The sequence below is a fragment of the Panthera pardus genome, unplaced genomic scaffold, assembly GCF_024362965.1.
Source record: "Panthera pardus isolate Hobbes unplaced genomic scaffold, ASM2436296v1 HiC_scaffold_21, whole genome shotgun sequence".
NCBI lineage: Eukaryota > Metazoa > Chordata > Mammalia > Carnivora > Felidae > Panthera > Panthera pardus.
In genome coordinates this window covers 44610596-44635467 of record NW_026526777.1, presented here as the reverse complement: position 1 = coordinate 44635467, position 24872 = coordinate 44610596, and the positions used below count along the sequence as shown (strand labels likewise).

Sequence of the window (24872 nt, the reverse complement as noted above, 5' to 3'; positions counted from 1 at the left end):
TTTGTATGGTGATTTAATGTTACTCTTCCCCACTAGCCATTAAGTATGAAGAATACAGGAGTCATGACCAGTTTGTCTACCATATACACAGCACCTTGTACAGTATAGGATGTGGTACATATTAAACATCTGGTAACTATCATTTGAATAGACGAATGAACAGGAACACTGATGTTCAAGTGAATTGCTCACAACTATGTGAAGAGAGTAATGTAGTTTCCAAGGAAAATCAATTGAGGATAGCTGAGGGGTATCCCCAAATCAGCCCTTCCTTTAAAATGGCATTAACAAATCAAGGGAAGTGATATGGTATGCTTAGAAAGAGATTCTAAATCAGAAAGAGGTAGCTTTTAATTCCAGCTCTGCCACTCACTGATTAAATGTTTCTGGGCCTCAATTTTCTCATCTGCAAACATGGGGGGGGGGGTAATATAATGATAAATAAACTGAGATAAAGCCTGTGAAAACGCATGGCCAGAAAACATGGATAGAGGAAGTAAGTTCAAAGAGCCACTGAGTTAGTCTCTTCTCTGTGACCTAAGCAAGCAAATTCAAGTCAGATTGGTCTGAAAGTACCATGTTTATGGATGCCTTCCACCTTTATCCTCTCCAAAGGTCCTCTACTGGAAGAATTCAGTTGCTACCAAGAGTCAGTTCAGATTTGCCCAGTCCTTCCCAAACTGTGAACTGAGCGCCAATAGTGACTTACCAAAAGTTTCTGGAGACCTATCCACCACTATTGTTTGTCTTTGGAAGTCTTCTTACTTCTGATATGAAAGTTACAGATCAAGGAGAATGATCAAGAATAGGCCAAAAGTAGCTAATGACAGCTGTCTGAAGAAAAATCTAGCTATGTGTATAAACATTTCATGGTCCTCAGTGAGGGTCACTAGCTGAGACAGGATTCTCCCTACATTTGAGGTTAAGTATTTTCAGTGGTACCTAACTCCCTTACTTTTTTTAAGGGTATGGTGGAAAGAATACATGTTTAAGTAGAATGTATGTGTGAAGTTAGAGAAAACAAAATCACAAAGGCCTAACACAAAGAGCTAAGCCATAATCCAAAACTTTCTCTTAGGTTAAAAATGAAGTCTGTGAGCCCTAGAATTAACTGAACCATGTGAGAAGCACAGAAAACTGGATTCTTGGTGAACTGCTGACAACTCCAAGTAAGAGATAAAGCAAACGCATGGAATTAGCCATATATGACTTCAAGCTGCTTTCTATTGGTCAATCACAAGGACTCATGTTAGCAGAATGAAAAAACGTATATAAAAGGACTTTTTTAATTACATAAAGCTCCATACAAGAAAAGCCACATGATTGGAAGTCTTAAGGAAAATCAAAGTTCGACTTCAAATAAGCTTTCCTCTGGGGGCACAAGAAAGACTACAGCACCTGCCTTCAATCCATTTTTGACTTGTTAGGATTAGCACATCCTATAGTAACTTCCCGGTGTTGATTTCACAAAAGATAAGCAATCTACTATTAAGAAACTAAGAGAAATCACAAAAAGTTATATCAGAGACTCACAAACAACTATACCACAATTTACTAACAAAAAATAGTATATCAAACTCATCTTTGGGGTAGGTAAGTTTGTGCAATTTAGTTGCTTACGTCCCAATTACAGACATGAAAACTCTCAACGGCCAATTTAAGAATCAAGTGTTTCACAGAATCTGTATTTTGGTTAAAACTGAACAAAGATGAACATCTGGTCACAAGATCTAAGTGAGTGGGAAATGGGAGAAATATTCATTTTGAAGTGCGTACATACATGGACAAATCCACATTTCCACGGAGGAAGCAAAATAAACAAGATTTATTTCTCTGAACTTCCGCAGAACATGTTACAGTTTCATTTTTTACACCACCTTAAGTGGTTGTCTACTTGTTTTATGAGTGTAAGCCTTATCTTTTGCAGTAAAATACTAAGTTCTCAGGGAGTGCAACCAGGTTTTGCACAGCATATGTAACTTGAAGGGTCCTCTCTGAGAAAAAGATTACAATATTGTGAATATAAGCGATGTAGATGGTATTGCAAGTAAGTGAGGGTCCCTGGAGGTTAAGTACCAACAGCTTCACAGTAAATTCACCACAAGGGTGAAAAACGACCAAGTCCTATATTTCTGTTTCACCCAAATAGTGTCTTGCTGAGTCCCGGGTATTTTATAGGCATTTGGCACTTGTTGATTCCATTCATTTCAGAGGCAAGCAAAGGACAGGAGTAGGAGATGAAATTTAAGGCCAAGCCTTGGCTCATCCAACAGGTCAAGATAAACCTTAACTCTTTTGTTCAGTTATACCTTAAATGATAGTTTGAACTGAATGTAATTTGAATTCATGTTGATTCCGTTATTTAATAACTGTCATCCAGTTAATCTTTTAAAAATAAAAAAATGTGTACCTCCTATAAAAGAACAAAGAGAAGATTTAAAAAATCATCAAATAAACGCTGGATGTACATGAGTCACAGACTAAACACTCTAGTTCCTGTGTGTATGTCCACTACATATGACAAACAGCTGGAATTCACGTGCGCTTCTTTACTGGCTGTGGACATCTGTGGCCTATTATCAGTAGAGCTACCCATAAGAAAAAGAGGTTGTCAATTCCAAAGAAAACTTGTAGGAGTTTTTGATGTGTTGACCTGTTTCCTCATACTGTCCGCATATACTGCATCCTTTCCATATATGTGACTAGAAGGAAAATTCATACACTTCTCCAAGCTCTATTTATAGGTGTTGATATTACACAAGCAAACAAACTATGAAAGAAATGACTTACTAATCCCACAAGTTTATACTCCAGGCTTAACATTTTTAAGAGCTTAACATTTAAAGCCCATACAAAAAAACTACAGAACTTCTTATCTATGCTGAAGTCCAGAGTTATGAGACCCAGATCAATGTATGATAAAGGATAGGCATTTTTCAATGTTCCTGAATATGAACATATGAATAAACGTTGGTCTAGATGATTTCACTCTACATTGCATCTATGAGGAAAATACCTTGAGAAAAACCCACTGTTATCAATAATCGTAAGCACATTGGAATAGAATTTTATTATTAGAGGCCTTATTTAAGACTGATAGAGATGACCACATAAAAATTATTTTAAATGTCTTCATGAAAAATATTAATGAACAACTTTTAAACCAAGGGACAAACTAGGAAAAATATTTTCAACACATGATAAGCAAAAAAATAATGTCATAATATTAAACAGTTGTAAGTAGATAATAAGAGTCCCAAATAAAAAGAAGTAAAGGATATGAAAAGATGTAAACAGAAAAGCATAAAAGCCCAGTAAATGTTTTAAAGATGCTAAACCTCACTCACAAATGTAAGAAACTTAAAAAAACAATAAGCTACTTTTCAATGGACAGACGACAGTAGAGGTGGTTTCAATGGCAGAGGTGAAAATATTCACAGGTCACAAGGGTGTGGGGAAAGCAAGGGAACAGGCCGCTCATTCTCTGTGAACAGAAATGTGGTTGGTGCAACTTTCTGAAGGACAATTTAGCAATATCTTTCACATTTTATTTTATTTTTTTAATGTTTATTTATTTTTGAGACAGAGAGACAGAGGTGAGTAGGGGAGGGACAGAGAGAGAGGGAGACACAGAATCCGAAGAAGGCTCCAGGCGCTGAGCTGTCAGCACGGAGCCCGACGCGGGACTCAAACCCATGAACTGTGAGATCATGACCTGAGCCGAAGTCGGACGCTTAACCGACTGAGCCATCCAGGTGCCCCAATATCTTTGACATTTTAAAATATTTATATATTTTGTCCTATCCACCACTCTTCTATGAAATGATCCTACAGAATTCTCACACAAGTACTTGGAAGGTTTATATTCAAAGATACTCTTTGCAGCATTGTTTAAACATTTTAAAAACAGGGGCACCCAGGTGGCTCAGTCGGTTAAGCATCTGGCTTCAGCTCATGTCATGTGATCTCAGGGCTCATGAGTTCAAGCCCCACATCAGGCTCTGTGCTGACAGCTCAGAGCCTGAAGCCTTCTTCAGATTCTGTGTCTCCCTCTCTCTCTGCACTCCTCCCCCTGCTCTTTCTCTCTCTCAAAAATAAACATTAAAAACATTTTAATACATAAAAATTTTAAAAACAAATTAAAAAACTGGAGTGAGCTTAACTGTCCACCCATAGAATAATCTACTCAATAAATACTACTAAAGCCACCAAAAAGAATATGGTAAATACATCTATATGTGATTTTGAAATGACAATAACTTACATTTCTTGAGCTTTCAATATGCCAGCCACTGTTCTAAGCCTTTCACATATGTTAATCCTCTTAATGAATAAAAAAATCTCCAAAACAGGTAAGTAAAAAACCAAAGTTGCAGAACAGACTGTACTATGATTCTATTTATGTCATATAAAAATATATTTTTGATAAATATCATATATGAATAAATATGATATATATTTATATAAATGTGTATTTATGTACATGTATATAAGCCCAGAAAATTTGGGGAAGAATACAAAAGGAATGGTTTACAGTGATTACCCAGGAGGAATGAAAAATGTTTACTTTTTATAATTTTCTGAATTGTTTGAACTTTTCTCTATATACACGGATACTTCTATTTTTAAAATGTTAATATGTGTTATCTGCCTAATTAGATTATGGTCCAATTTTCTTCTTCCCAGTTCTACAATTTTTTAAAAGCCTAATAAAAGATATTTGGGGAAATGTAGCAATATGAGAAAACATGAATGTTTCTTTTTATACCCTTCTATGGGCACATAACACTTCAAAATTTTTTAAAAACCTAGTTAAAAGTCAGTATTCAACTACTCCAACAAAAAAAGCCTATCTCATTTCCTTTCTTATGCAGGAAACTCCAAAAATATAAGGATATAAAATGGCAACTCTCATGTCTCTAAAACAATTGTTTGGCTGATGGTTTTTCTTCCTCCCAGTATCAAGTCAATTTAATAACAATTTATTAAAAGGTCAAGTTTAATTATAAATAAGGCAAGACCAAGGAGGGGAAACAGAATTATTGATGTGTAAAATATAATATACACTGCTCTGCTATCTGTAACATATGACCTAACAACATAAACCAAGGATAATATTCAGAGAGCAGTCACTGCATTGTGATTGCTAATAATATTATCATCATCATTATATTGAAGCTGCCATCCATTAGATTCTTCCTATGGATCTAATACTGAGCTCCATACTTCACACATATTAGCATATTTAATTCTTCCAACAACTCAGTAAGATTCCTAGTCAATTGCTTATTTACTAGAATAATATAGAACTATTAAAATATGGAGAAAATTTTAGGGGGGCAAACAGTAATTGCAATCTACACACAACGGAGTATACATTTATGGCAGGTACTCCCAAATATTTCATAGAGTTTTCTATAGATTCTTCTAAGGTATATCTACCAGAAATAAACCCTAATGTGGCTCTTGAAAAGTCTTTGTGCCACCTGTTCCAAAGTCTGTTTCTTCCAGTGGGTCCTTCCTCACACATCCCTCTCAGCATACCAAGTGCAGGTGAGTCTGAAACTCAGGTCTTCACCCTGCACAAGGCCTTTCTCACGTTTCTGTCATCTCTCAAACTCCTTTGGATTCTTACCTGTCCAGCAGCAGCTCCAGCACCTCTTTGGTGGAGGCAAAGCCTCTGTATGTTGACAGAAAGATGCTGATATAGGTGAAGTCATTGTCCCCAAACGCCGTCAGCAGGTTCTCCACAAGCTTCTCCAAGGTGCCAGCTTTTATGGTCCTGATCTTACAGGTCTCATATTGACTGACTGTGTGTCCTGGAGGCAGCTGGTCCCCTTCAACCTGTACAAGAAATTCATGATTATGATCAGGCGAAATGCTCCCTAAAGGAAAACCACAATCAGTGGACCAGTGGAAGCATAGACTATCGTGTTTTCCGTGCTCTTAATTCCCCTCAAGCCACGTAAAACAATCCTCTCACCCATGGGTGTAGTAGAGTGAGGAGGTGGTGATGATATTCATGCTGCTTTATTTCATAGTGCTTACACCTGCCTCTACTTAATCCCCTATAAAGAATTAGGTTGCTGGCCTATTTTATCAAGAATGTTTTCCATGACCCCAGGATCAAGTTTAGCAAAAGTTATCAATCATCCCCTTTGTACTGTTCCATGGTAAGTTGTCAAACTCATTCTTAAAGACAGCTCCTACAGTGGTGGAGCAGACTCCTACTGGCTTTGGAGAGCTGATTGTTAAATTTTTAGGATTTGTATGAGCCGGTTGACATCATACCGCTAGGCTGAAAAATCAGGAGTATATTCAGATATCTACGGAGATCTGACCATGATCCGGTGTTCTTCAGTCCACAAGAAGCAATATCCTTCCTGATTCAGTATCATCAGCAATCAACGTAACTGACCAAGAAGTGGCTTATACCAAGCGGCCCGGGCTAACCTCTGGGGAGTAATGGGAAGGGTGGATGGGTGTATGATCTCTGATTTCTGGAGACTTGCAACGAACAAGAAAAGACATGTGCTCATGAGAAGTAGCCATCACGTGAGAATGAAATTGCAAATAATATTGGCAGGTACAACTGCACAAAACATAAGAACTGACTATTGATAAAGATATGTAAAGCTTGAACACTGAGTATGAAGAAAAACAGGGGTGTGCCTTACATCCTACAATAAATCTGCACCTAACAAATGATACAAAGATGCAATTTTCAGCTTAACTTGTCCTTCATAAGCATGAAGATGACCTACTGAGAGGATCCTTTTCTAAAGCAAATAATCATTGTCAGTGATGCAAACAATAGCCAGGCAGGTTTTGTGAATTGGAAGTTTGAATTGTTGTATGTCAGCTTTTCCTCAATTGAAATAACCAGACATGTGAAAATTGAGGAAGAGGAGCAAAGAAGAGGGAACTGAATCTCTAAATGACGACACAGTGCTAAGTAGCATGTTTGCTTTCTCTTCACCTGGCCTGCCAGATGTTAAACCACTGGAAGGAAATTAGCTGGCAAGATTGCTTCCAGTAAGACCAAAATGGTGGCGATCGCTTTTAGAAAAGGGTTAGAATAGCTTAATGTCATTATGTCTAACTGCTAACAGGACTTAACATTAAGACTCAGGCTTCCACAGTGCATGACTTTATTTCTTTATTTCATTCTCGAAGGATACTTTCACTTTACTAAGGGAGGGATCTGGTTTGGGCAAAATACCAAATGTTTCTGCAGACCTCTTCTGCCCGTTGACTCCAATCACGGCCTGATAACTGTTCTTTATCACTGTATATGTAGTTTTAAAATAGGCCTAATAGTATCCACCTATCCTCCCGGGAGTGTCAATTCACTTTAAGCTGAAACAATAAATGAAAAGGATATATGGTTTCAAAGTCTAATTACTTGTTTTACCAGTTAGTACAGTGCTGCAGTGCTGCCCTACGTGGGTGTTGGTAAAACACTAGTTCTGAAACAAAAGGTCCTGTGGTCAAGTTTGGGAACTACAGAGCAAAACAAGGTCAAATACATTTCTTTACTACAGAATTTCTTAAAGTCTTCAATATGCTAACATGTTATGAAACTCTAAGAGAGGGATACACGATCATGATACATGATCCTTCCAAATGGAGTCCCTTTACTCTCCCAGCATCTTGCAGATCATCAGGATGAACATACTTTGGAAAATGTTAGCTTAGTAAGTCACTGCGATGTGTTTAAACCATAATTCACTTTTGCCACTTTTCACTAAAAAAAAAAAAAAAGACATTATAAAATACAATGTTAATTTTTATCTTCAAACATCTATACATCCCTTTGACGTCTTTCTTAATACCAAAATGTAGGGATGTTTTTTCTATGTTTTACTCAAAAGATCTGGTCCCAAACAAATGATCAGCCTGGTAATATTAAAAAGCAGCTTAAAAAATATGCTTCAGTGTCAAACGTTAACAATAATGAAAGGAATGGCTTCTCATTCTCCAGGGATATTCAAGCTCTAGTTCTAAATCAAGCTTCCTCACCTTGTGACAATGTTCCCTTACCAAACAATTTTGTAATTTGAGGATTCTCCTTTTACTCACAATGCAAATTCCACTTTACATATTTTCTTATGGAAAGTAAAAGCTATTTAAAAGAACTGATTTTTCCCTGAGCACCGATGTAGCCAAAATTTCACACACAGAGAAAAATGTTTGTCAAAGGGCCTGATGAAGTGGGTCCCCTTTCCTGCCAGAAAGCAGAGTTGGCAGGAAGCCAAGGCTCTCCCTTGGGAATGGAATCCTGTTACTCATTAACCCAGTCGCTTCCTTTTGGTCCTCCTTTTCCTCTGGAAAAAACTCTCAATATGCTTGCCTGATCCCCATACCTCCCCAATAACAGTTTTTGTCCCTCAGTGTTTGCATCTGTACATTAGGAAGAACCATGTTTGAGCTAACAGAATAGCTAATAAAATACTTTGACTTATTTAGATTTTAAAAATTATTGGGGCACATCGGTGGCTCAGTCAGTTAAGCATCCGACTTCAGCTCAGGTCATGATCCCGTGGTTTGTGAGTTCGAGCCCTGCGTTGAGCTCTGTGCTGACAGCTCAGAGCTGGAGCCTGCTTTGGATTCTGTGTCCACCCTCCCCCACTCATTTGCTCTCTTTCAAAAATAAATAAACATTTAAAAAAAAAAAGAAAAATATTATTCACTAAGTGCAATGAGTAAGCATGAGTGACAATATAAAATGAAGCACAGGAATTGCTCTGGTGCCTAGAATCATTCTCACAAAAAAATTAACAAGGCACGTTAAGGTGTCAGAACACTTGCTTAATGCCATTTTCTGCACATTTGCTAAGCACCCTAATATCAACTTGCTAGAACAGAGGGAAGATTTTGAAGACGAGTTCTAATTTACCAACACTCAAGTGGAGTGTTTCTTTGTGACACAAAAATTTGGAAATTATCTGCTTGTTACTGGAATTATTTTGAAATAAAATTATATAAAAGTGAAACAGAAAACATAACTCTGCCTTATGGTCAGACTAGAGGAAAATTTGCTAAATTTTAGTTTAGCAAATTTTTTTGCAGCAATATACTCGACAGCCATAGGACCCTTTTAAGAGTTTAGGGTCTCTTCTGTGTGTAATATCTCAATACCTTTGAATCCTAGTTTAAAAGAAAAGTGAGGGAGTCAGGGACCGAGCCTCGGCAGACAAGTGTTTAATAACCCAGACTCAGAGAGCAATACACGGAGGGCTGAGCCTGCCCTCTGGGTTAGCACGCTAACAGGAAACAGCTCAATCTGGATTTAATCAGAGACCATCGTCTTACTGACAAGATCATGATACCGAGGCCACAAAAATGTTTCAGGATTTTGGAGTGGGGTGGAGGGGCAATCTCTCTGCCATTAAAAGTCAGCTTTTCCTGAGAGAACATGCCTGACTCCTATGGGGTAAATATCTACAACTCTGCCCAACTGTCCTAGCTGAGGAATTTCCATAATTATTAATTCTGGCATGAGGGATGAGAGATGAAATGTGCCATATTTCAATTCTGTTGCCAGTCACGGAGAAATACACTCTTTCGCCTTCCAAAACATAAACTGTTAACAGCTTCAGTGTTTCTAACTTGAAAAAAAAAATTTCCTTCCATCAAAATAATACATCAGTCATCTGATACTTTAACAGGGGACATGCTACGTCCACAAGGTCGTTAGACTAGAGACAGTATGACGTCTTTGTCCAAGCCATGCTCAACCTTCAGAACGTCAGCTCTCAGGCATCCTGGCCTGAGCAGAAATGTAAACAGTGAGTAGTTTTCTAGTCATAACTCTCTGACAAAATCTAAAACCCACATCTAAGATTTTATAGCCTTTGGAAGGTGTGCTATACTCCTGGTTTCAAAAAACCCACCATCCAGCAACAAGAAACCACCATAGGTCAGGAAAGGCCATGACGGGATGCACGAAAGAGCTCTGCGTCTGTCTGTATTGTTGCCCGGATACGTATAGATGAAATGTTCTTACCACGCAGAGGAAACAAACGCATGTGTGTATGTTATGGCACATGGCAGACTGTATGGCAAGGCCAGTGCATCTGAGTATTGTGAGCTCTTTACACATAAGGCATGGAGAGATGCAAAGCACCGTGTACAAAACCCTAGGGCAAGTGATGTCAACTTCAGTGTGAGCTTCTGGGCAGGTGATGTCAAGTTGAGTGTGAGCTTCTGCACTGTGTGAACTTTCAGGTATGAACTCAATTTTTTTCTAGGTTAAGTTTGCCAGGATGCTTAAATTTTAATTTCAGGTAAATAATGAATAACAAAATAACTTGGGGGGCATAAGTATGTCCCGTGTAATATTTAGGACCTATTCATACTGAAACATTATTTGTTGTTTATGTGAATTTTAAACTTAACCTGGCACACTGTATTTTTATCTTTATTTGGTAGCACGATGTTAAATGCATACAAAGAGTATAGCATGGATCTCTCTTTTATTTATTTGGCCACACATTAACTAACAGTACTGTGTGTCAGGCACTGTATAAGATAGTAGAGACATAAAGGTAAATAGTATGTGGTTCTGACACCCAGGTTACTGGGTCTAGTGGAGGAAACAGACACAAAGAAACCATTATGATGTGAAATGAGGGGGAAAAAAAACAACCCCCAAAACAAAAAAGGAGAGATAGATAGGCAGATACCATGGAAGAACCAGGAGGGACCCAACATACAGATGGCATCAAAAAAGGCATCCTAAATAGGGGATTCCAACACCGGGTTTTAAGTTATGAGTTAACAACGGTGGGGAGGACACAGCAGACAGAGACACCAGCACAAACAAAGACATTAAGAAAAGAGGTGTGGGCGTCTGGGTGGCTCAGTCGGCTGAGCGTCCAACTTCGGCTCAGTCATGATCTCATGGCTCATGAGTTCGAGTCCCTCATCGGGCTCTGTGCTGACAGTTCAGAGCCTGGAGCCTGCTTCAGATTCTGTGACTTCCCCTCTCTCTGCTCCTCCCCCGCGCACACTCTGTCTCTCTCTCAAAAATAAATAAACATAAAAATTTTTAAAAATAAAAGAAAAGAGGTGTGGCAGGGCACCTGGGTGGCTCAGTCAGTTAAGTATCCGACTTCGGCTCAGGTCATGATCTCATGGCTCGTGGGTTCGAGCCCTGCATCGAGCTCCGTGCTGGCAGCTCAGAGCCTAGAGCCTGCTTCCGATTCTGTGTCTCCCTCTCTCTCTGCTCCTCCCCTCTCTCTGCCCCCCCCCTCAAAAAGAAATAAACATTAAAAAATTAAAAAAAAAAAAAAAAAAAAAGAGGTGTGATGGGAGGGAACATGGCTACGGGAGCAACATGGCAAAAGGAATGGACAGGTTGGCCAGAGAGTCAGCAGGGAGCTACCTGATCATGGAGGACTCAGGTCAAATCCTAAAAAGCTTAGAGTCCATTTCCTACAGTTTTAAGCATGGTCCAAGAATTCACAGTGTGGAGGAAACATGTGATGGGAAGTTTAAAGTTGAGAAAATCAGTGAGAAAGTTGTTAATACTCCAGATGAGCAATGGTAAGGGCCTTAACTTGTGTAACGACGATAAGAATAGAGAAAGTGCTGGGTGGAGGGACATATTTAGGGAATACTCAGGAATTGTCAAGACTTGGCGAAGAGCTGGATGCAGAGGATGAAGATCTGAAAAAGAATCTGGAACATTTACGTGAGTTTTAGTGTGAATGACTGGAACGATAATCATGCCACCTATAGGAAAGAAAGTTGAGGAAGCGAAGTCAGATTTTCGTGGGGCAGAGGTACGGAATTCCAATTTACAAATGTAGAACTTGAGGGGTGCCTGGGTGGCTCAGTTGGTTGAACGTGTCTGAGTCTTGAGTTTGGCTCAGGTCATGATCTCACGGTGGTGAGATTGAGCCCCATGCTGATGATGCAGAGCCTTCTTGGGATTCACTCATTCACTCTCTCCCTCTCTCTCTGCCCCTTCCTCTGTCAAAATAAAGAAATAAACTTAAAAAAAGAGAGAGAGAGAGAAATGTAGAAGTTGAAGTGTCTTCGGGATTTTCCAATATTACAGTCCAACAGGCAGTTACAAATCTAAAAGTTGGGGAGAGGAACCTAAGATGGAAGTATGTAGACATTACATCAAGTAAAGTGGCTTTCCTCTCCCAGGCAGACTGTGTGGAACAGGAAGAATAGAGGGCTGAGAATGGCATCTGGAAGAGTACCAAAATTAAGAAGGTTCCAGGAGCAAAGGAGCCAAAGCACTAGAAGAAGCATCTGCCCAGTGACAAACTGGCACGCCACTTGGTCTTTGGTAGCATCTCTGGGGTGAGAACTCAGAAGAAACCTCCGCTGTCAGGTTTATACACATGCCAACATAACCTTCCACCTAATGATGCAAACATACAAGGTCCAGTGAGCGCCTGCCAGAACAAGCATGTTCAACTTGCAAGAGCCAATTGTGCACACTCCTCCTCAATTCTACGTCCAATGACACCACGTTGGTATTGTGAGTTCAGTCATGGTGGAAATATTTACACCATAGAAACGGACTGGTTGCACACAAATTAGGGCTTTTGTTCTGGAGAGCTGATTTATTCAGCATACCGCTGCCCAGGAGTCCCTCTCCGATTATGTCAATGGTAAATTCAGGAGACACCTTCATTCTGGTTGAACATTTTTCTCTTTCTGTGTTCCCATCCAGTTAAGGCATTTGTGCTGTCATTGTGACCTCTGATCTCAAAGGAGATAGAAATACTGCCTCTGAACTAAGGAAAAGGTAGACATGTGAAAAGAGAAGAGGTAGAGAAGCATGTGCTTGACAAACAAACATGTTCTAAGATCCCCAAGAGCTGACTTGACTTGAAGCCGCATGTTCGAATGTGGTCAGGTTTCTATGACGAGTACCCTTCATCCTCAGGAAAATGCTAAGAGAACTGTAATAACAAAGGCTGTTGTTTTATCACACCGAAATCCCAGCTCCTCCACCATCCTGTCCCAGCAGGGTTCCTTAGATCACCCCTTCAGAGTCCAGGAACTCTCCTGGGGGAAACAGGAAGTTGTGTTTTCCATCTCCTAAAGACAGTAGTCCTCCTGGCTGTGAATCTGCTTGGTCCAATGTTAACCCATAACAGACTCCACCTTCCCTGACACAGATCCCTATTTCTGACATTCTGGTCCTCTTTGAAGGATTCCAAAGTCTTTATGGAGGCAGATCCAAAAATTGGGTGGATGTCAGGGAGTTTGCTACGTTTTCCAAATAAAATACTTTCACTTGTATGTGCTATTTTTCTGCCTGAAACAGAATGCTGATGACTGAGATGTTATGAATTAACCTGGGCTCCAGCCCCATTTCTGAGACTAAGCCACTATGAGCCTAGGACAATAAATTCAAGCCTCCATGTCTTGGTCATCTACTCTATGAAATACAGAAATCACATGTTATTTTGAGAAGTTCAGGGACTTAGAGCTGCATAAGGTGAGAGAAGTCTGAACTAAAAGAGTGTCTGCTGTATTTACCAAATAACAAATCATCACACAGAGTTTAGTATCCAGAATAAACTTGCAAAATTTATAACTTCCTCCTTTGCCTCTTGTTCAGAGCCCCAAATGCCCAAGGTCTTCACATCCTGAGGTCACAGGTTGACAGGTGCTCTGGCATTCTGGAACTCATTCTGTTTTTGAGCAGCCCAGCCAACCTGTCTGAAAAGGTCAGTAGAGGGTATGAGCTTCCACGTGACCTAATATTGTCTATGAATGAAGCCTGCTATGAATGGAAAAGCTTCCCCACAGCCCAGAAGCTTTCCCAGCCCACCATAAATCCCACAGACAGTTCCATGGGGCTTTATCTCCTTCTGAGATTTAAAGGGTTCCTTCACCAATCCTTGGGGCCTGCGGAGGGGGTGGATGGCAGGGGGTGCCAATTGCCTGAGTTTCCAAACTTAGTTTGATTCTTCTTCTCCATACCACATTAAGGAATCTCTGACCCTCCCCCACCTTCTTATGGGATTAGTTCAGTTTTAAGCCAAGTAAACATTTTGCTCCCACTATTATTGCCCCCTTTATAATGATAAAGCATAAAAATCAAAGCCCCATTATCAAAATGCCAGTAAATCACTATTCCCCTGGATTTCAGAATTCAAGTAATGACTGTCTAACATGCTTCTTTTCCCCTCCAAAACTAAATCTTTAAAGTCCATGTGGACTTATAAATTCAAATGTAAAATTTAACTTTACAGTTCCCGCAAAGCTCTGGAACATAGAGCCTCTGGCAAATACTCTAGTCCTCAGAGCTGCATTTGACACAAGTAATATTCCTAGGTCATGGGCTTGTAGAAATGGCTATCTACAGAGCAAGCAGGTATCTTTCAAGCCTACTTATCAGGTGATCCAATCTAGGGTGAGGTATGAAGAACAATTTAGTTTATCTTGAGTACATCTCTCCGAAAGATATACTGAAATAAACTGGCTTTTTTTTTCTCAGTAGATTTTACTCTTCATAATCTGTAAATCAATTCTAAGAAAACCATCCTCATGCCCTAAATGAAAAGGAAGAGAAGAGAGGGTTAATAGGTATTTACTGAGCAGTTATGGGGCAGATGGTCAATCTTTACAAAAATCTTCTGGTACGAATTATTCTCACTTTACTGTAGGAACCTGAGGTTTGGAGAAGTGAGGGATTTGGCCCAAAGTTACCCAGCCCATTAGCCTAATGTGAGAGAGTCAGGGTATAAAACCAGCCCTGTCTTTCTATTACAGTGTGTTGTGTTAAAACACAAAGCAACACAATAGTGGGTATTCAAACCCCAATTTGTATACCCAAGACTATTACAATTCAATAGCCCAGAATCTCCATACTTCATAGGATTGTTGTAAGAAAGAGACAAAATTAGATAACAGATCTGAAGGCATGTTGCACAGTTGCAAGAACTATTCAGGATCCTACAGATAAAAGAAACGAAGATATTGTGTGTTATACTAAAATCCTCTTTTCAATTTTTTCCCCTACCCCAGTAACTTTCACCAAAAGTTAGGACTGACTGCATCAAATGCTCTATGGTATTATGCCTCTTACCTCCTGACACGGACTGAAACCTTTAATAAGCACTATGGGGGAAAACGTTGGTTTAGTGCTAAACACCCTCTCTGGAGGAAAACAAAAATCCCCCTCATTGTTACAGTTTCTTAGATGAGTAAATTGAGCCTAAGAAGGACAAATGACTTCCCCCAAGGGCTCAAAAGGAGCCAGGAAAACAATGTCAGTAACCTGTATGAGAAGCTGCTGGATAAGACAGCCTAAGAACCCACGGGGAACACTGACGTTCTCCTCTGATTTCCAGATTATTAATTAATTTGCCTAACTGCTAGGTTTATAAACCTCTCTAGTCAAGAGATCATTTCCTTGTATCTTTAGAGAGAAAGGAAAACGCAAGTAGAATGGCAATATGATTGACTGTAGGATACAGCCAAAGTGGCAGGTTTGTAAATGCTGACACTCAGTAAAAATAAAGAAGGCAGAGCGTAGAAAGCACTGATAGCTGGCAAGAACACTGATCCAATTTCTCCAAACGAACAGAAACTGAAAGAGTAACCATTTTGTTTGATAGATTTAACGTGTCAAAAATATATGTAAAAATACAGGCGTGTCAGTTGCAAAGAAAATATTTGTCTTCTTAATAATATGCTCATCGGGGCGCCTGGGTGGCTCGGTCGGTTAAGCGTCTGACTTCGGCTCAGGTCATGATCTCACGGTCCGTGAGTTCGAGCCCCGCGTCGGGCTCTGTGCTGACAGCTCAGAGCCTGGAGCCTGTTTCAGATTCTGTGTCTCCCTCTCTCTCTGCCCCTCCCCTGTTCATGCTCTGCCTCTGTCTGTCTCAAAAATAAATAAACATTAAAAAAAAGAAGGATCAAGTAGCTGTCTCCACCTTACTGCAGTCTACTTAGAATTGTTTAAAAAAAAAAAAAAATGCTCATCATTCCCATCGCTCATGACCCACTCCTGAAATCAAGTCAGTAGAAACAGTATTAAAAGCACTTCCATCGTGCAAAGAACCTAAGTGAGGTGCTAAGGGAATCTATGAAGGAAATAAGGGACTGTATTCTTTAAAAACCTAACAGTGGAGATTATAAAATATAAATGCGAAATTTTTCACTTCATGGCTTGGAAGCAAAGAGATGTACAGAACTTAAGACTAGTGTGTATTTTTTATGAGATAATGCCAGGTAAATAGTAGGGGCCTCAGAGTGAGAATTTCAGAACCGGTGGGGGAAAAAAACCTCTTGCAACCCCAAGAGTCAAGAGAAGGAGGGAAAATCCCACAGAACTAGATTATGTTCCTAGTTCCCATTCGATTAATCATCAAGTACTTGTCAGTGCCTTCTATTTATCTAGCAGTAGGCTAGAATAATTCTTTTTAAGTTGGTTGTGTTTCATAGTTCCTAAATAAACTTGAGAGGATTCATTCATTCAACAAGTATTTGCTGAGTCCCTACTATGTAGCTGCTGGCAGCCATAGATAAAAACAGAGAACCAGACAGACAAGATGCCAACTCACAGAGAAAACTCCACCTCCTCTGCAACCAAAGGGGAAAAAAGTGGTTTTTGAGCCATCACTCACTGGCTATGGGCTTGCTCTAATGGAGTCCATTCCCTGGCATCAGAGTTGTCAAGTTACCGGATCCTGAGAGTTTTATGCTGCCCCACTAGAAATACCAGACAGAGACATGGCTGATTATCACATGCAAACAGAAGCCCAGATTATAGAGAAAGCAACTCTTTATAATCAATAATACACACACACATACACACACACACACACACACACACACACACACACACACATACACGGGCTTTCATTTACTAAAACAGTAATCACAGATGGACCCATTGACCAAACTGAAGTAACATATAGAGTCCTTGGCCATAGCTTCTCTGTGACACCCCCAGCAATGCTACAGTAACGCACCAATAAATTGTCCAATTCATTTACACCAATGCATAGGTCAAATCAGTTTTACTTTCAGGCCCAAAGATACTACTCAATTTCACAAAGGTAACAAATCAGACAATAGGTTGGGAAAAGGTTCTAAAGTTTTAGTTATAGTAGTAGTTTGTGTTTCTGAATGTAAAATACTTAAAGATTTCGTGTGTGTGAAAAATGTCACTAAACAATGTACACTCGGGGATTTATTGCTCTGTTTCCTTGAACACACTAAACAGTTTCAAAAGAATCACCTGGAGTGCTGGCAAAATCACTGATTCGTGAGCCCATGTCCCAGAGATTCTGATCAGTAAGCCCAGAATAAAGACAAAGGATCTGCATTTTAGCCAGCATCCCAAGTGATTCTAAATGCAGAAGATCCCTTGGTTACCCTGTGAAAAATATTGTGCTTGACAATGCTAACCCAGGGATGAGTAAATTTTATTGATGGGATAAAGGAGAAGCTGATTAATATAAGCTTAGGCAAAGCCATGTGACTTCTCTTAGTCTCAGTGTCCTCATCTGTAAATTGGGAAGAATGTCACCTTTACCTTCCTTAACTTACCTAGACGTTAAGAGGATGATTCAGAAAAATGAGGGATATGCTTTGAACTGCTTGAGATAAAAGAACTATACAATAAACCAAGCCATGAACACTCATGTCAATGACCTGAGATGCTTTCAAGAAAACCATGGGATCTTTCTGATGTGTTTGTATTACAAAACTCAGTGGGCTTTCCTATAAGAAGGAAACGTATTAAGACTAGCCTATAGATTTCACTTCTGCCCTCAGTACTCTTCTGCCTGGCTGTCAATCCTACGGAACCGCTTCGGCACTCACCTCCTGAGGTATCCCTAAAGAACTCGCACCACTGATTCCCTCTTGGAACTCTCTGCCCCTTTGGTTTACAAACATCACTTTTGAACAACCACAACCAATAACTCTATGCACTTTTATGTATCCCATAATAACCTCACAAAGCAGATAAATTTATTATCCCCATTTTACAGCTATTTTACAGAAAACTGAGGCTGAGAAAGGCTAAGTGACTTGGCTCAGGGCAAACAGCTAAACAGTGGCCAAAGCCAGGACTCAATTCTAGGTAGTCTGGACCCAGAGTCACACCTCACCAGAATTCTTATCTTATCTCCCTCGAGGCTCTCATTTGATAGTACAGGCTGATCACTGGTCCCTTGTCCTTCACTTACCAACAATATGGATACATTTCTAACACTGAACCTCTTCTTAGTCTATGTCCTCTTTCTAGCCATCCCACACATGCATCCCCACAGTTTCCCCTAACACAAATACATTTACTCCCAACTCCAACTTGAGTTCTTGCTATTTTTCTAACTTGTCTTCTTCTGGATCATCCATAAGGAACTCTAACTCAACATGTACAAAAAGAAATCTGTTTTAATTCCTCTAAAATCTCACCCCTTCTCTGGCCTCTGACTTAGTTAATACTGCAAATCAACCCCCGCCCACCCCCCCCCCCCCCCCGCTTCACCTTGTCTTCCCCTCAACTCCAACATCCAACCTGTCCCATTTCCTAAATAGCTCCCTATTCTATGCTACTTCTTCACGGTCCTGCCTTAATTCAGATCTCACTTCTTAACTGTGTAGGTGCAACAGGCACTGAACCACACTCACACTCTCTTGCCTCTAGTTTTGCCAAAATGTTCTTTCGAAAGTACAAATTCTACTTTTAGGATAAAGTCCAAGTATTCACTATAGCTAAACATGCCTATCCTATGATTCAGCAATTCCATTCCTAGGTACGTTCCCAACAGAAATGATTGCATATGTCCACCAAGAGACATAGATTGAAACACCTGTGGCCATTTTAGTTGTACTAGCCACACATTTTCTATAGTATGTTGTCAGCATCTGTTTACTTACAGGCATCCTCCAGTAGACTGTGAAATCTTTAAGGTCAAAGACTAGTCATATTTATATTTATATCTCCAGAAATTAGCCTATGACCACATCAATAAGCACTTCAGGAGTATTAAATGTTTTTAAGATAGAAATGAGTTTTTTTATCTAACAAATCTAACATTATGTTCCCTACACAAGCTTTACTTGATTATTCCAAATGCAGTCAAATAAAACAGTCTGTACATATAAACAAGAAAAGTCTGTATGTATATTATAAAAGCATGTAATGTTTGATCATCACCTCTTAGCTGGACTGCTAAAGCAAAAGCCTTTTTAAATTGTTCTTACGACATTCATGGTGACCTTTTGAAAACAAATCAGATCATGTCACTCCCCTGTTCTTAAAACCTCTCAGTGGCTAAAATGAACAAATCAGGAGACTATAGATGCTGGCGAGGATGTGGAGAAACGGGAACCCTCTTGCACTGCTGGTGGGAATGCAAACTGGTGTAGCTGCTCTGGAAAACAGTGTGAAGGTTTCTCAAAAAATTAAAAATAGATCTACCCTATGACCCAGTAATAGCACTGCTAGGAATTTACCCAAGGGTTACAGGAGGGCTGATGTATAGGGGCACTTGCACCCCAATGTTTATAGCAGCACTTTCAACAATAGCCAAATCATGGCAAGAGCCTAAATGTCCACCAACTGATGAATGGATAAAGAAGATGTGTTTATATATACAATGGAATACTACTTTGCAATGAGAAAGAATGAAATCTGGCCATTTGTAGCAACATGGATGGAACTGGGGGGTATTATGCTAAGTGAAATAAGTCAGGCAGAGAAAGACAGATACCATGTTTTCACTCATATGTGGATCCTGAGCAACTTAACAGAAGACCATGGGGGAGGGGAAGGGGGAAAAAACATTACAGAGAGGGAGGGAGGCAAACCATAAGAGACTCTTAAATATTGAGAACAAACTGAGGGTTGGTGGGGGGTGGGGGAGAGGGGAAAGTGGGTGATGGGCATTGAGGAGGGCACCTGTTGGGATGAGCAATGGGTGTTGTATGGAAACCAATTTGACAATAAATTATATTAAAAAAAAACCTCTCAGTGGCTTCCCATAACACTTGGAGTAATATGCCCTTTTCCACCAGGGCCCACGAGGCTCCTTCTGCCTACCTCCTTGACCTCACCACCAAAACCATCTCCTTCCCTCTCTAGGCCCAGCCACAAGGTATTTCAGGTCTCAAAACATAGGTACATTCGTTCACACTTAAGGGTCTTTGCATTTGCTCCTTCTGCCTGCCTTTCTCATGGGATCCTTCCCCTCATTCACTTCCTCTGATCAGGAGCATCTCCTCAGCTAATGCCTCACCCCCACCCCAGGACCATCCCCTGGTGTCACACAACAAATCTTCCTCTGCCAGGCCAGATCACGTGATCTAGGTTCATTTCTTAACAGCACTGACTTGTTTATGTGTTTGCTGCCTATCAACTCTACAACAGCAGAGCCCTTATCTGTCTTGTCCACTAATATATCCCTGGGGTACAGAATTCGGTCTAACAATGAATAATAGTACATGTCTGCAGGAACGAGTGAAAAGCAAATTAATGTAATTAAATTGCAAATTATTTAGAAATCTGAATTAAAGGCTTAGGCAACTCCTTAGATGTACTGAAAAATATAAAACTCTATCCTCTGAACTAAAAATCTTAGGTAAACAAAGCTCTCGTCATAGCAGGTAAGAACTGAATTTATCAAAATGATATTTCTGAGCTTTTTTGTGAATCCCAATTAATTCCATACTTGATCATCATGATTTTAAAAATTACTGAAGTCAGTGTGCCTGGGTGGCTCAGTCAGTTAAGCATCTGACTCTTGATTTCCGCTCAGGTCATGATCTCATGGTCGTAAGTTTGAGTGCCACATCAGGCTCTGTGCTGACCGTGCAGAGCCTGCTTGGAATTCTTTCTTTCTACCCCTCTCTCTCTGTCCCTCCCCCATCTCTCTCTCTCTCTCTCTCTCTCTCTCTCTCTCTCTCTCAAAATAAATAAATAAACTTAAAAAAAATTAAAAAATTACTGAAGTCATGGTTTTTTTTCTCCAGAATTCCTTCCTTTCTCATCAAGATTGAGATGCTGAATCAAACTACATGTAACAAGGATCTCTCATCATTCTCTGAGACTGACATTGCCTTCATTGTTCTATCAGATGTAAAAGCCGTTGAGCCGATTACTTGCTTTGAAAGCAGAGAGTGGGAATATGCACTTGTCCTCATTTCTTACAATTCCAAGTGGGAGTATCAGAGAAAATGAACACACAAGCTCATCACCCAGCTACGTGATATGAGGGTAAATACACTGTGAAAAGTTTATTTGTCAGGTGTTGTACTACTAAGAAGCTTCCAATGCTTCCTGCATGAAAGACATCATGTAAAGTAAGTACAGATTTCATCTGAAGTCTTTTAACTTCTCCTTTCTCCCATGCCAGGCTCTAAGCCTTAAACACCAAGACCACTGTTGGAGGTCTCTATTTATAATAATTTTTATTACTGACACAAAGAAGTGTTCTAAGATCTCATTCTAGAACTCTAGTGATGATGGATTCCACTTGATAACAAAGCCTACTTGCTACCTCAGTCATTAAACTTAACTGCAGGTCTAGGAAAGTGCTTCTTGACCACAAATCCCATTTTCATTCATTCTTTCAAAAATACTTGAGTTTGTAATATGTTCATAGTACTATTATAAGACACTGCAGATACAGAAATGAACACAGGTATGGTTCATAGCCTCACAGAGCCACCATTCAAGCAGAAAAGACAAATATTAAACACATAATTTATCAATTAGCTATCTAATGAAAGTAAAGATCATTGCTTTCTAAAAAATATGGTAAAAGAACACATGAGAAGAGGGTCAGGTTTTGTGTTGGTGATCAGGGAAAGTTTCACTGAGGAAACCAGAGACCAGGATAATCACTAGGGGGTCACCAAGTAGAGGGTGAGAGACAACATTTCAGGTGAGGGAACTGCATGTGCAAATGACACGAAGCAGGAAGAAACTGGGCACATCAGAAGGGCAGAGAGAAGTCCATGTGGTCAAAGGGGAGTGAGCCAGAGGAGAGTGGCAAGAGATAAGCTTAGCCAGAAGAATTTTGATCTTTAACCTATTTATTACCAGTGGAAAGTCACTGAAAGGTTTTAAGTGGTAAGTATACCATAATCAAATAGAGCATGGGTCTCCATGAAAAACGAACTGCAGGGAAGTAAAAATGGATTCAGTTGGAAAACTACTGGCGAAGGCAAGTTTCTCAAAATGTGGGCCATGCTCCACCTACACCAGAATCACCTGGGGTACTTCTTAAAAGCAGATTCATGGGCCCAACCTCCAAGCTATTAAATCCAAACCCTTGCAACTGGGGAACCTGTGGTAAGTCCCAGATTATTATAATAAAAATTAATGATTAAAAAGCACAGTAACAGGGGTGCCTGGGTGGTGCAGTCAGTTAAGTGTCTGACTCTTGATTTCAGCTCAGGTCATGAGCTGACAGTCGTGAGATCAAGCCCCATGTCAGGCTCTGTGCTGGGCGTAGAGCCTGCTTAAAATTCTCTCTCTCTCTCTCTCTCTCTCTCTCTCTCTCTCTCTCTCTCAGAAAAAAAAGGGGGGGGCACAGAAGCAATACTAGAGGAATTCCGATGATCATTAAATGAAATAAACCATGATTAGAGTAAAATACTCTTTTACTTGGGCAAGAATTCCCTCTTCTAAAATTTTGGTGTTACCACTCTTTTCTCTAACCCCCTTTCTTCCTTACCTGTAGCAAGGGACCAATTTTATTCTCTTCCCATGGTCATCGATTGATATTAATTTTACTCAGAGTAGAAGCATACACGGACTTTGAATTGTTCCTGACCGAAGCAGTTCAGACCAGGTGAACACCTACATTAATCAGTGTTACCATGCAAGTTGAATTCTGACTTGAAAAATCCGGACTGTGAAGACTGTTACCTTTGGTTTGTGTGGCCCTTTCCAGTATCAAAGCTCTTTTAGACACACAATCTCATTTGATCCCCACAACAAGGCCAATTTAAAGATGAGGGCACTAAGGCTCAAGGGGCTAAGTAACTTATCCAGTCACATTACTTGTAGCTGACAGAGGCCAGGGTCAAGCCCAGACCTCTACACTCCAAAGCCACACTGAAGGAGCAATGCCAGCCAGCTCGGTTAGGTAAGACCCCGCCCCCAGCTGCTCCCTGAAGGTCCCGCATGCACTCCTCAGTCCACTTGTGGCAAACAGGGAAGCCTACTCCATGCCAGGTGCTAGGAACGACCCACAGACTCTCAGGTCCTATACTCAAAAGCAAGGCAAAATTCCCTTGTGAGTTACTGGGAGGGGAAAGAACACCAGTGTAGGCAAATTAGGACCCAGCTGTTCCATGTCAGTACAACTATTGAAAGGCAAATATTTAGATTTCATTTTACCAGCAGAGTGGTCACTATGGGAGATTATATATAACTGTCCTAATCAAACAAAATATAAACCTCTCTTGTCAAAGAGGTGTAATGCTCATGTCACCAGTAGTAACTGTATGTTTGGATTTTCAAAAATGTATTCTCCTCTCCCATTAAAAAAAAAAAAAAAAGAAAAGAAAAAGAAAAAAAAAAGCTGCAACATTTCCCTTTCCAGGAATGTGATTTAACTTCATAGCTAAGCTAATAATCATTAGCTGCTTATTTGCACAAACAAAGGAGGTACTGTCTCTGTAAAAGGACACAATGGTCCTGAATGTGAGATGGGTTAAGTATCTGGCTGTGGGTGACCATTATATTATGTAACAAGCAGAGCTGTGTGAATACCTACCACAATGTCATACTGCCTTGTCATTTTAATTAAAGTGGGGGGGGGGGGCTTCCCCTTCACACTGAAAAGCTCTCGTCGGTCAGTGGCTTCCAGAGCTTGTTAAGGTTAAAAAACTTAAATTAGATTGACCCAGGGAAATCGTGTGCATGGTTACTGTGTCCAAAATAAATGCCAGAAAAGGGGAATCAGAAAAAAAAAAAAAAAAAATGCTTCGTCAAGGACCAGAAGGCAACTATGGAAGAGGGTATAATGTGTGGACGGCGGCCAGGTGAGACATGGACTGAGGAGCTATGCTCTGCAGCTATGTCTTAACTGGGGAGGAAATAATAGCACTTTTCAAACCTACTTATGTGATCTGATGGGCACCTAGCAATCCAAAGCACATACCGATGCATTTTGCCAAAAAAAGCATGAGAGGCACAACGAGGCCACTAATGTCACAAAATAAAGCAGCGGTCAGTGTGGAAGCAAAACCAGTGGGGAGAGTTTCTAGTTTGGTCATTTGGAAGCTTAGCCACCACTTATTCCTCTGTAGCCCCAACATCTCACTAAGGCCTCTGGGACTAGGAAGGAAGAAGGCACCACCTCGAACATTAACTTCCAGTGGATCTGGAAGGAAGTTGTTCAGGGTGTGAATGCGGAAAAGGGAAAATCAAATTTTTAAGAAAGTACAGTTGAACCTTGAACAACACAGGTTTCCACTTCTATGTGAATTTTTTTTATTAATACAGTACAGTACTGTTATGATTTTCTTAATAAGATTGCTTCTCTAGCTCACTTTATTATAAGAATATAATATACAATACAGATGGCATACGAAATATGTGTAATCAACTGTTTATGTTATCAGTAAGGCTTCCAGTCAACAGTAGGCTATAAGTAGTTAAGTGTTGGGAGAGTCAAAAGTTACACACAGATTTTTCACTGTGTGGGTGGTCAGTGCCCCTAACCTCTGTGTTGCTCAAGGGTCAACCGTACATTTAAATCACCTAATAGTGATCCTACACGGGGAAATTTAATGTTCAACACAGAAGGAATTGTTTTCCTGCTGAGGGACCTTTTAAACACTACTATTTAAAAATCTTTATTTATTTGATGGAAATGTTTCTGAAATGTGTTATTTTTCTGCCTTCAGAAGCAGAACAT

The 24872-nt window shown here is 40.0% G+C and overlaps 1 protein-coding gene across 3 annotated transcripts in view; it reads right to left on the bottom strand.

Annotated features, from left to right (window-relative positions):
* RGL1 (ral guanine nucleotide dissociation stimulator like 1) overlaps positions 1-24872 on the bottom strand; it is a 256412-nt gene that overhangs the window by 80793 nt on the left and 150747 nt on the right. For all 3 annotated transcript variants that reach the window (XM_019427176.2, XM_053909181.1, XM_019427170.2), the window contains one exon: positions 5636-5844. In XM_019427176.2, the coding sequence (XP_019282721.1) occupies positions 5636-5844 (209 nt within the window). The remainder of the gene's footprint in view (positions 1-5635; positions 5845-24872) is intronic.